We start from the raw sequence: 13,371 nt of genomic DNA on the forward strand, positions 1-13,371 counted from the left end.
CTATCTTAACAAATCTTTTTTGTGCATCCTCCAAATCAATTCCAAATTCTTTGTTTTTTATGTTGCTTAGGAGAAAGATCTCTGGATTCTTTGGTATATTGTTTTCTGTTATTTTATTTAATATCTGATTGAGATCATCCCAAAATTTTTCTACTCTCTCACATGTCCAGATTGCATGAATTGTTGTTCCCATTTCTTTTTTACATCGAAAACATCTATCAGATACTGTTGGGTCCCATTTATTTAACTTTTGTGGTGTAATGTATAGTCTGTGTAACCAATTATATTGTATCATACGTAGCCTCGTATTTATTGTATTTCTCATCGTTCCAGAACATAATTTCTCCCATGTTTCCTTTTTTATCTTTATATTTAAATCTTGTTCCCATTTTTGTTTAGTTTTACCATTTGTTTCCTCATTCTCCTTTTCTTGCAGTTTAATATACATATTTGTTATAAATCTTTTGATTAACATTGTATCTGTAATCACATATTCAAGGTTACTTCCCTCTGGTAAACTCAAATTGCTTCCTAATTTATCTTTCAAGTAGGATCTCAGTTGGTAATATGCCAGCGCTGTATCTCCAGTTATATTGTACTTACCTCTCATTTGTTCAAAGGATAAGAATCTACTTCCTGAAAAACAATTTTCTATTCTTTTAATCCCTTTTTTTTCCCATTTTCTAAAGGAAAGGTTGTCTATTGTAAAAGGGAGTAGCTTATTTTGCGTCAATATTAGTTTTGGTAATTGATAATTTGTTTTATTTCTTTCTACATGAATCTTCTTCCAAATATTGAGGAGATGATGTAATACTGGAGAACTTCTATGTTGTACCAATTTTTCGTCCCATTTATATAATATGTGTTCAGGTATCTTTTCCCCTATTTTATCTAATTCTAATCTCGTCCAGTCTGGTTTTTCCCTTGTTTGATAAAAATCTGATAGGTATCTTAATTGTGCGGCTCTATAATAATTTTTAAAGTTTGGCAATTGTAAGCCTCCTTGTTTATACCATTCTGTTAATTTATCTAGTGCTATCCTCGGTTTCCCCCCTCTCCATAAAAATTTCCCTTATTATTTTCTTTAACTCTTTGAAGAATTTTTCTGTCAGTTGTATTGGCAATGCCTGAAATAAGTATAGTATCCTTGGAAAAATGTTCATTTTAATACAGTTTATCCTTCCTATCAGTGTTAGTGGTAGATCTTTCCAATGCTCTAAATCGACCTGTAATTTTTTCATTAGTGGATTGTAATTGAGTTTATATAATTGGCCTAGATTTTTGTTTATTTGTACACCTAGGTATCTTATTGCCTGCATTTGCCATCTGAATGGAGATTCCTTCTTAAATTTTGAGAAATCCGCATTATTCATAGGCATTGCTTCACTTTTATTTACGTTTATCTTGTAACTCGACACTTCTCCATATTCCTTCAATTTCTTATATAATTCTTTTATTGATAGTTCTGGTTCTGTTAAGTACACTATAACATCATCCGCAAATAGACTGATTTTATATTCCCTGTCTTTTATTTTTATTCCTTTTATATTATTATCTATTCTTATCAATTCTGCTAGTGGTTCTATAGCTAGCGCAAACAATAAAGGTGATAGTGGGCATCCCTGCTGCGTTGACCTGCTTAAGTTAAATTGCTTTGATACATGTCCATTTACTGTCACTTTCGCTAACGGTCCCTTATATAATGCTTTAATCCAATTAATATACTTCTCCGGTAAACTGAATTTTTGCAATACTTTGAACAAATAATTCCATTCTACTCTGTCGAAGGCCTTCTCTGCGTCTAAAGCAACTGCTACTGTAGGTGCTTTATTTCCTTCTACTGCATGAATTAAGTTAATAAATTTACAAATATTGTCTGTTGTGCGTCTTTTTTTTGATAAATCCAGCTTGGTCTAAATTTACCATTTTCGGTACCTGTTCTGCTAATCTGTTTGCTAATAGTTTAGCTATTATCTTATAATCTGTGTTTAGCAAAGATATTGGTCTATATGACGCTGGTGAGAGTGGATCTTTCCCTTGTTTTAGTATTACTGTAATTATTGCTGTTTTACATGAATCTGGTAAGTTTTGTGTCTCATCAATCTGGTTGATTACATCCAGGAGAGGCGGTATTAATAAGTCTTTAAATGTTTTGTAGAATTCTATTGGAAATCCATCCTCTCCTGGTGTCTTATTATTTGGTAATTTTTTTATTATCTCTTGTATTTCTACTGTTCCAAATGGTTCTGTTAATTTATTTTGTTCCTCTATTTGTAGTTTTGGTAGTTCAATTTTAGTCAAAAATTCATCTATTTTCCCTTCTTTCCCTTCGTTTTCAGTTCAGTATAATTGTTCATAGAATTCTCTAAAGTTTTCCTTAATTTCTTTTGGATTATATGTAATTTGTTTGTCTTTTTTCCTTGTTGCCAATACCATTTTCTTAGTTTGCTCTGTCTTAAGCTGCCATGCTAGGATTTTGTGCGTTTTTTCACCTAGTTCATAATATTTCTGTTTTGTCTTCATTATATTCTTCTCTACCTTATATGTTTGTAATGTTTCATATTTTATTTTTTTATCCGCCAATTCTCTTCTTTTGGTTGTATCTTCCTTCATTGCTAATTTTTTTTCTATGTTTACTATTTCCCTTTCCAACTGCTCTGTTTCCTGATTATAGTCCTTCTTCATCTTGGTTACATAACTTATTATTTACCCTCTAATGAATGCTTTCATTGCGTTCCATAGTATAAACTTATCTTCCACTGATTCCGTATTTACTTCAAAATACATTTTTAATTGTTTTTCAATAAATTCTCTAAAATCCTGTCTTTTAAGTAGCATGGGGTTTAATCTCCATCTATACATTCTTGGAGGGATGTCCTCTAGCTTTACTGTCAGTATTAAGGGTGAATGGTCCGATAGCATTCTCGCTTTATATTCTGTTTTTCTTACTCTATCCTGCATACTAGCTGATAACAAAAATAGGTCTATTCTTGAGTATGTTTTATGTCTAGTCGAGTAGTATGAGTATTCCTTTTCTTTTGGGTTTTGTTTCCTCCATATATCCAAAGGTTTCATTTCTTGCATTGATTTAATTATAAATTTGGTTACTTTGTTCTTCCTGTTAATTTTTTTCCCCGTTTTATCATATTTGGATCCAAATTCAGGTTGAAATCTCCTCCTATTAGTATGTTCCCTTGCGTATTAGCTACCTTCAAAAAGATATCTTGCATAAACTTTTGATCTTCTTCGTTAGGTGAATATATATTAAGTAGATTCCAAAACTCCGAATATATCTGACATTTTATCATAACATATCTCCCTGCTGGATCTATTATTTCCTCTTCTATTTTAAATGGCACATTTTTGCTAATTAATATAGCCACTCCTCTTGCTTTTGAATTATACGATGCTGCTGTTACATGTCCTACCCAATCTCTCTTTAATTTCTTGTGCTCCAATTCAGTTAAGTGTGTTTCTTGGACAAATGCTATATCAATTTTTTCCTTTTTCAGTAAATTTAGTAGTTTCTTCCTTTTAATTTGGTTATGTATTCCATTAATATTTAAAGTCATATAGTTCAGCGTAGCCATTTTATATTTTGTTTATCTTCTCTTTCCGTTTTTCCATCATTACCTTTCCTCCTTTTCCATTTCTGTTTTCTTATTTTCAAATCTTTATAAGACAACATTCCTACAACATCCAACATTTTCCTTATTCTCCTATTTCTATCTTCTTTATCCCCAATCTCCCCTTCCCCTCCTGAGTTGTCCTTTATCCCTTGTCGGACAACCACATCTCCCCTCTCCATTTGGATTTGCGAATCCACTTGCAAGCGTCAACTGATTTTGCAGTGACCGCTGTTTCCCCCCACCCAGCCCCCCCCAGAAAAGATTTCACTTTTCATGTGTCACAAAGGTCACTCTTTTAATTCCCTCCTTATTCTCTCTATTCCATTACCTTCCCTTATTAATTCTTGTCTATACTATCTATATTTTCCTCTAAGTACAGATACATTCACGTATGCACATTGTCTCTATTCACTCTTATACCTCTTTACCCGCATACATATCAATCGTGATCATTTTTACTCTCATTACCCGTCTTCATCCCTCAGTCTATTTTTGTCTTTACCCACATACATATCAATCATGATCATTTTAACTCTCATTACCCGTCTTCCTCCCTCAGTCTATTTTTGTAATTGTTCTGCAAATTTTCGTGCTTCTTCTGGATCCGAGAATAGTCTGTTTTGTTGTCCTGGAATAAATATTTTCAATACCGCTGGATGCTTTAGTATAAATTTATACCCTTTCTTCCATAAAATCGCCTTTGCTGTATTGAACTCTTTTCTCTTCTTTAGGAGTTCAAAACTTATATCTGGATAAATGAAGATTTTTTGCCCTTGATACTCCAGTGGTTTGTTGCCCTCTCTTACTTTTTCCATTGTCTTCTCCAGTACCTTTTCTCTTGTAGTATATCTTAGGAATTTTACTACAATAGATCTTGGTTTTTGTTGTGGTTGTGGTTTAGAGGCCACTGCTCTATGTGCCCTTTCTATTTCCATTTCTTGCTGTAGTTCTGGACATCCTAGGGTCTTAGGGATCCAATCTTTTATAAACTCCCTCATATTCTTGCCTTCTTCATCTTCTTTAAGGCCCACTATCTTTATGTTATTTCTTCTGTTATAATTTTCCATTATATCTATTTTTTGAGCTAACAGTTCTTGTGTCTCTATCGCTTTTTTATTAGATTCCTCCAATTTCTTTTTTAAGTCTTCTACCTCCATTTCTGCTGCTACTGCCCGCTCTTCCATCTTGTCCATTTTCTTTCCCATTTCTGTTAAGGTCATATCTATTTTATTCATTTTCTCTTCTGTGTTGTTTATTCTTTTTCTTAAATCATTAAATTCCTGTGTTTGCCATTCTTTAAATGACTCCATGTATCCTTTAATAAGAGAAAGTACCTCCTTTATCTTGCCTTTCTTTTCTTCTTCTATTTCACTGTACTCTTCCTCTTCCTCTTCTCCTTCCTCTGGGTTGGCCATCTGTTGTTTCTTTGTTGCCCTTTCCTTCTCTTCTTTCTTGTTTCTATTGTCTTCTGTGGTCTCTTCTTGCTGCAGGTGTTCTGCAGCTGTCGTTGCCGGCTGTGGAGATCGACTCCCCAGCTGGTCCCCCCTCCCGTCGGTGTGTTTTTTTTCATGCGCATGCGCGGTTGCGCACTTTTACTCGGCTCAGCGAGCCATTTTTGTAGTCCATTATTTACCGACCTGAGGGAGCGGGTTTCTCTCTCCACGGCGGGCCTCTTCGAACAGGTAAGGCCTTCACCTTCTTCCTCCGTTGTCTTCTCTTCCTCTCTTCTTACCGTTGCTTTCAATTTTTCTTTTTTTTGTCGCCATCTTCTTTCCACCTTTATACTCACTTTTCTTTAACTTTTATTTCTGTGCCTTTGTTTTTTCCTTTGTTTTTCCCGACTTTTCTGGAGAGGGCTGGAGTTCACTGTCCGGCCACTACTCCATCACGTGACTCCTCCCAATTCCTTTCCTCTTGATGTAATCAGACCGCGCTCCTTCCAGATCTTACCAAAGGTATGCACTACCCCGTATGCGTATTTGGAGTCAGTGTAAATTGTTCCAGTTTTCTCTGCCAGTACTCTGAGGGCTCTCTGCAAGGCATATAGTTCACAGGACTGTGCCGACCAGCTTCCGGGTAGCCTCGCGGATTCTACCACTTTCCAAGCATTTCCTTCTATTATGGTATACCCGCTTCTCCTCATTCCGTCAACACATCTGGCGGAGCCGTCAAAGTAGAATTCATATCCCTCTCCCAGAGGAGTATCGCAAAGGTCCTCTCGGGTCTTGGTCTGAAGATCCGTCAACTCGACACAGTCGTGCTCCACTTCTTCCCCTGTTTCACTGCCGTATAAAAACTGAGCTGGGTTGCAACTATTATTCTTAGCAAACTGTAGATCTTCTCCGACCATTAAAATGGTCTCGTACTTTAATATGCGGGAATCAGTCAGCCATCGATGGGCGGTTTGTGTTAATAGAACACTCACAGAATGGGAGGTGTACACAGTCATCCTTCCTCCAAAAGTAAGTTTACGTGCCTCCTCCACCAACAGAGCAGCAGCCGCTACTCCCTGGATACACGTCGGCCATCCGCGAGACACTGGGTCCATCATTTTGGATAGGAAAACCACTGGGTGTCGCTGACCGCCTTTTTCCTGCGTTAAAACTCCCACAGCTGTTCCTTGGTTATGAGTGACAAATAGCTGGAAGGGTTGTTTTAAAGAGGGCAGAGTGAGTACCGGGGCTCGCGTCAGGCGATGCTTCAAGTCCTCAAACCATCCCTTCTCCTCCTGGGTCCATTTCAATGGATATTCATCTTCATTTGTCAGCTTTTCATACATAAACTTCACCAACGCTGAGTAGTCCTCTATCCATAACCTACAGTAACTTAAGAGTCCCAGGAATTGTCTTATTTCCTTCTTATTACGTGGTAACGGCATTCTAGTGATTCCCGCAATCCGTTCAGGGGTAATCCGTCTCTGTCCTTTACTTATCTGGTGTCCCAGATATACCACAGTCCTCTCAACGAACTGTAACTTGTTCCTGGACACTCGCAGACCCTTTTTCCCCAGATAATTCAAGAGTCTAATTGTATCTCCCCTCATTTCCTGTTCTTTGGGTCCTGATAACAGTAAATCGTCCACATACTGCATCAGTTGGGAATCATCGGATCGTGGATAGTCCGCCAGGATTTGTTCTAGCATTTGTCCAAACAGGTTCGGAGATTCAGTGAACCCTTGGGGCAATACAGTCCACCGAAGCTGCCTCCGTCTACCTGTCCATGGATTCTCCCATTCAAACGCGAACATATCTCTACTTCCCTCTTCTAGTGGACACGTCCAGAAGGCGTCCTTCAGGTCGATAACATTAAACCACTCATGGTCTGGGGGAATCCGACTCATAATAGTATAGGGATTAGGCACCACTGGGTGGCGGGTCTGAACAATAGCATTCAAACTTCTTAGATCCTGAACTAGACGATAGGATCCATCTGACTTTTTCACTGGGAGTATAGGGGTGTTATAGGGTGACATGCATTCCTCCAATAGTCCGTCTCGTATTAGGGTCTCAATTACCGGCTGTAGCCCCTTCCTCCCTTCCAAAGAAATAGGATACTGACGTTTCCTTACCGGCTGATGACCTGGTATTAATGTGACATGTAAAGGTGGGATGTCCAGACCTCCTCGATTTCCCTTCTTATACCAGACTCTCTCGTCAATCTGCCGTTCATCCTCCTCCTTCAGAGCACAGAGGTGGACTCGCACTTCTCCGTCCACGGGGAGAGCACCCAAACCTAGGAGAGCCTGTAAATCTCTTCCTAGGAGGTTAAATCCGGCCGACGGTAACAACAAGAGGTCCTGTACCCCTTCTCTCCCTTCCAGCTTCACTGTCACTTGGGGAATTATCGATACCATTCTGGGAGCCCCTTCTATCCCAGAAATTTTCAAATTGCTTTTTACAGGCTCGGTCCCGATCGGCACAGTTATTACACTACTTCGTTCCGCTCCCGTGTCCACCATAAACACCACCTCTTCTCCCTGGGGACCAATTTTTAGTTTTACCAAGGGTTCCCTCTTAAACCTGGTCCCCAGCATTCGGAACCCCTGACCCCCCTAATCTTCTTCCATGAGTTCGAGGGTACGCACTTCCCTCTTATATTGGGGGCATTCCCTCTTGAAGTGTCCTTCCTCGTTGCAGTAATAGCACTTAACGGGTCTCCGGGGTCTCCCCTCTCTTGGATATCTTGGGTTGTTTAGAGGAAGGTTTTGTTTCCTTTCCCCTCTGGACTCGGCATTTATCTGTCGGATAGTCTGTACCATAATCTTCGCTGCCCTCTTTTGACCTTCCTCTTCCCTCTGCACATATACTCTTTGCGCCTTTTTCAACAGGTCGCTCAGGGGTTTTTCATTCCAGCCCTCCTCCTTTTCTAGTTTCTTTCTAATGTCCTGCCACGATTTGGAAACAAATTCAATTCGAATAAGCTGTTCACCCATTGGTGTACTAGGGTCCACACCCGCATACTGTTGGACATTCTTTCTCACCCTCTCCAAGAAATCAGTAGGGGACTCATCTTTCCCCTGGTGGTTCCCAAATGCCTTGGTGAAATTGTGACCCTTTGGCACAGCCTCCCGTATCCCTTTAATCGTCCACTCTCTATATTGTCTCATACTTGCCAATCCCTCGGGTGTTCGTTTGTCCCACCTGGGTTCATTCAAGGGATATTTTTGTTCATGGGGTCTGGGGTCCCCAGGTTGTTCACGTTCCCACATGAGGAGGGCAGCCTGTCGAATCATCTGCCTCTCCTGGGGTGAGAATAATGTTCCCATTATTGCGTGCATCTCTTCCCAGGTATATGTGTTTGGTCCCAGGAACTGGTCGAACTGTTCGGCCAGTCCCATGGGATCTTCCAATAGATTTTTCATTTCCTTCTTAAATCCCCGCACCTCCGTACTAGTTAAGGGAACGTTTACATATCCCGTTCCCCCTCCCGGTCCTCCCATTGGAACTTCCCTCAGGGGATTTAGGCTTACTGAAGACTTCGATGGTCCTGGACCAGTCTGGGATCTGGTCCAGGGTCGGTTTACCGGTGGAAGTTTAGGGTCCGACTCCCTTAATTCATCCCTTTGTTCCCGGCCCCTTCCGGGGCAATCAGATTCATCACCTTTCCCCTCCAGCAGCGAGCTTCCCTCGGGCGCAGTGCCCAGAGGTTCCCACTTCTTTTCTCCTGCTACCCTCAATTTAAAACATTTTGTTAAGGATCCTGGCCAGGGAACCCAACAAAATGCATATGCTAACTCTTCTTGATTCACCTTTTGTCTCGAATTTACATATATATTTAATGCTTGTCTAACCCAATCCTCATCAGATCCAAATTTCGGCCACCAGACCGAGGAACCTTTGATAGGCTGTTTCGACCAAAGAAGACAATATTGAACCATCTTTTTCTTGTTTTTGTCTCGATATCGTTTACTATCCCAATTTTCAAACATTCTCCCCAAAGGGCTGTCAAGGGGAACTCCAGGGAAATGTCCTGATCTTTCAGACGAGCCCTTAGATTTTGATCCTCCCATTTTTCCCACCTAGATCTGTTTATCGTTGCTGAGGACCCTCCCATTCGGGACCCTACTCCCTTTCTTCTCGGACGCCTCGTCGGAGGTACTATCCCTCCACCGGTTCCCGCCGAGGTTTCCCTGAGGTCTATCCTAGGGTCCCACGACAGGGTCTTCACGCCACGACAAAGGTTCTACACCTGATTTATCGTTTTATAGTTTTTTATCCCGTCATGACTGTTACCTGGGTGGTCTCATCCGTCAATCCCCACACCACAATCGTAAGTCGTCACTTACCAGTGTCTTCCTGGGGATTGAACCGTCACCCCTCTCCTTTTCGTCTTGTCGTGTCACCTTGTCCGGATACCACTCGCTCAAGCCGCCCGAGGCGACGAGCAAGGGACTAGGAGCCGCTGAACTCAGTGGGGTGCACCACCTCCGATGTCCCTCTTTCTCGCCTCCTCCCATGGCTGGAGTGTAGATCCCGGACGAGCCCCCAATTGTCAGAAGAACAAATTCTCACACATGAGTCTCTTTAAAATTGATGACACGACAAGCTTTATTTACAAGTCTGCAGAGTTGGACTCAACTGGCTTTCTCGCCAAGTCAAGCCCCGATACATACAGTGCATTGATTTTTATACCTTTTTTTTGTTTGTCCTTCCCCTTCTTTTTAACACTGTTTTAATTGGTTAGTTTTTGTAAAATCATCCTAAGTACACTACGAACTCTACACACACTAAATTCTGATTCTCACTCTTTTTATCAATCTTTGGCTCCTACATGTCTCTCTGTGCCATGAAAATCTCTGTTTGTTATAACATTGTCTAGCTGAACTTTTATGGTAAGCTCCCTGTCTATTCTGGCTTCCCCTTTTATGATTAATCATCACATTTTAACTTAAGCCCTTTTTAACCTAAATTCTCTATCTATAACAGTACTGGGTGGGAGAGAAGTGGAGGGAAACCTTGAAGTGGACTGTGTGCAAGAGAAGGGAATGGAATCCTTGCAGTGGAATGGGTGGGAGAGAAGGGTAGGGAATCCTTGCAGGGGAGTGGGTGGGAGAGAAGGGGGAGGGAATCCTTGCAGGGTACGGGGTGGAAGAGAACGGGGAGGGAATCCTTGCATGGGACTGGGCGGTAGAGAAGGGGATGGAATCCTTGCAGGGGACAGGGTGGGAGAGAAGGGGAGGGAATCCTTGCAGGGTACGGGGTGGGAGAGAATGGGGTGGGAATCCTTGCATGGGATTGGGTGGTGGAGAAGGGGATGGAATCCTTGCAGGGGACTGGGTGGGAGAGAAGGGGAGGGAATCCTTGCAGGGGACTGGGTACAAGAGAATGGAATGGAATCCTTGTAGGGGACTGGGTGGGACGGAATCCTTGCAGGGGACTGGGTGGGACAGAAGGGGAGGGAATCCTTGAAGGGTACTGGATGGGAGAGAAGGGAGAAGGGAATCCTTGCAGTGGACTGGGCGGGAGAGAAGGGGAGGGAATCCTTGCAGGGGACTGGGTGGGAGAGAAGGGGGAGGAAATCCTTGCAGGGGACTGGGTGGGAAAGAGGGGGGGATGGAATCCTTGCAGGGGACTGGGTGCAAGAGAAGAAGGAGGGAATCCTTGCAGGGGACTGGGTGGGAGAGAAGGGGAGGAAATCCTTGCAGGGGACTGGATGGGAGAGAAGGGAAAAGGCAATCCTTGCAGGGGACTGGTCGGGAGAGAAGGGGAGGGAATCCTTGCAGGGGACTGGGTTCCGGAGAAGGGAATGGAATCCTTGCAGGGGACTGGGTGCCGGAGAAGGGAAAGGAATCCTTGCAGGGGACTGGGTGGGAGGGAATCCTTGCAGGGGACTAGGTGAGAAAGAAGGGGAGGGAGTCCTTGCAGGGGACTGGGTGGGAGAGAAGGGAATGGAATCCTTGCAGGGGCCTGTGTGGGAGGGACGGGGATGGAATCCTTGCTGGGACTGGGCAGGATAGAAGGGGAGGGAATCCTTGCAGGGGACTTGGTGGGATGGAATCCTTTCAGGGGACTGAGTGGGATGGAATCCTTGTAGGGGACTGGGTGGGAGAGAAGGGGAGGGAAACCTTGAAGGGGACTGTGTGCAAGAGAAGGGAATGGAATCCTTGCAGTGGAATGGGCGGGAGAGAAGGGTAGGGAATCCTTGCAGGGGAGTGGGTCGGAGAGAAGGGGATGGAATCCTTGCAGGGTCTGGGTGGGAGTGAAGGGGATGTGAATCCTTGCAGGGTCTGGGTGGGAGTGAAGGGGATGGAAACCTTGCAGGGTACTGGGTGGGAGAGAAGGGGATGGAATCCTTGCAGGGAACTGTGCAGGAAAGAATGGGAGGGAATCCTTGCAGGGGACTGGGTGTGAGAGAAGGGGATCGATTCCTTGCAGGGTCTGGGTGGGAGTGAAGGAGATGGGAATCCTTGCAGGATCTGGGTGGGAGTGAAGGGGATGGAAACCTTGCAGGATACTGGGTGGGAGAGAAGGGGAGGGAATCCTCCTCGGGGACTGTGTGGGAGAGAAGGCGCGGGAATCCTTGCAGGGGACTGGGTGTTAGAGAAGGGGATGGAATCCTTGCAGGGGATTGGGTGGGAGGGAATCCTTGCATGGGACTGGGTGGGAGAGAAGGGAAGGGAATCCTTGCAGGGGACTGGCCGTGAGAGTAGGGGATGGAATCCTTGCAGGGGACTGGGTGTGTCTTGGGACAGTAGTTTTACGACCTGCCGGCTGAATTCACACCGAACTCCGAGGACCTGAAGGGTTAACATATGCAGCGTTTTAGTGGATCCATATTTTTTTGGCAAATCACCCTGGAATTTTTTTTTGGAACTGCGGAAGCTGGAATGAGAGAAGGAGTGTGAAGAGGGAGAGCTCTCTCCACGCAGTGGAACAGTACCGGGGTGATAGAAAAAGAGAGAGTGAGAGTGTGTCCCGGGGAGAGGATCGGCCACCCCGATGAATCGGCGCCTCTCGGCTCCTTCCTCGCCGGGACAGTAGTTGAGCGACGGTCAGGAGGGAAGAGTGGCCCGGCTCCACCCCGCAAACCGTTCACCGGTGAGTAGAGAAATGTTCCCCCCTCCTCTGTGAGGGAGGGGAAGTTGGTTGGGTGGGTGGGTGGGGGGGAGGGAGGAGGCAGGGATATTGCCAGGAAGGCAAGAGCGAAGAGTGGCTGCAGCCCGTGGCCAGAACAACAACATGAACGATCAGTCTTGTTTCTGTCTATGTACTTTAAGTGCTATTCAAGTACCCTTTTGGCTTCCCCAATAAAGAGGGCTTTGAAAGTTTAGGAGCATGAACTCTGTGCCACGTTCTCTGAACGGATAGGAAGGGAGGGAAGTTTGGGGACATATTTTTAAACTCCGAGAATTGAGGAAGGCCTTGCCCAGGGGTCGGTGGTGGAGGCTAGAACACTGGGGGTGGGGGGGGGGGGTGGGGGGGGGGGGTGGGTGGGGGGTGGCGGGGCATTTAAGAGCACTTGGCTGTCAGGAACAGAGGCTGTGGCCGGGAGGGAGGGAAGGGTTGGCTTAATGTAGATATTTTATACTTAGGACGGTCCAACTTTTCGAAGTTACGATGGTTCAAATCTGGACTGTACTTGGGATTTTAGCTATTGATGTTCAGTGTCTCTCCACACAGCCCTGTATCCGTGCCCACGCTGATCCCACTGCCCCGCTCTCTCCCCACAGCCCTAAGATTTTTTAAATACCAAGTTCTAATTAGAAATCCCTTTGTGGAGAGACTGCCAGGCCATGGGCTTGGCAGCCTGTCACCGTTTTGTTTGCGACCATCTGTACTTTGGTCAACATGAGCTGTTTTTAAGTGTGCCGTATAAATAAACAATTTCGACTTACAGGAATCCCGGAGAGCAACCCCATCGTAAGTTGAGGTTCACCCCCTGTAGAGGGGGTGGGGTTTGAGTTCGAGAGGTCATGTTGCAACATCTAAAACATTTCGATCTGGACTGCTTTGAAGAGTGGGCTGAGAGAATGCAGATGGAGTTTAATGTTGAGAAGTGTGGAAGGGCTTCATTTTGGAAGGAATAATCAGCAGAAAGATCTAGGAATAGCGGTGCATCGTTCCCTGAAGGTAGAATCTCATGTGGATAGGGTGGTGAAGAAGGCTTTTGGTATGCTGGCCTTTATAAATCAAAGCATAGAATACAGGAACTGGGAAGAGATGTTGAGCCTGTTCAAGGCCATATTTAGGGTATTATGTGCAGTTCTGGTCACCTAATTATAGGAAGGATATCAACAAGGTAG

General features: G+C 43.9%; 1 protein-coding gene across 5 annotated transcripts in view; it reads left to right on the top strand.

Annotated features, from left to right (window-relative positions):
* Positions 1 to 11,890: 11,890 nt before the first annotated feature.
* LOC138740805 (EGF-containing fibulin-like extracellular matrix protein 2) overlaps positions 11,891 to 13,371 on the top strand; it is a 29,726-nt gene continuing 28,245 nt past the window's right edge. For 3 of the 5 annotated variants that reach the window (XM_069893933.1, XM_069893934.1, XM_069893936.1), the window contains exon 1: positions 11,891 to 12,166. Coding sequence is in view for 1 of the 5 variants with exons in the window: in XM_069893932.1 (XP_069750033.1) it covers positions 13,115 to 13,198 (84 nt within the window). In the remaining 4 variants the exon portion in view is untranslated. Of the gene's footprint in view, positions 12,167 to 13,097; positions 13,199 to 13,371 lie in introns of those variants that run through there. The other 2 variants (XM_069893932.1, XM_069893935.1) reach the window with 2 other exon arrangements.

The sequence above is a fragment of the Narcine bancroftii genome, chromosome 8 (genome assembly GCF_036971445.1).
Source record: "Narcine bancroftii isolate sNarBan1 chromosome 8, sNarBan1.hap1, whole genome shotgun sequence".
NCBI classification, from domain to species: Eukaryota; Metazoa; Chordata; class Chondrichthyes; order Torpediniformes; family Narcinidae; genus Narcine; species Narcine bancroftii.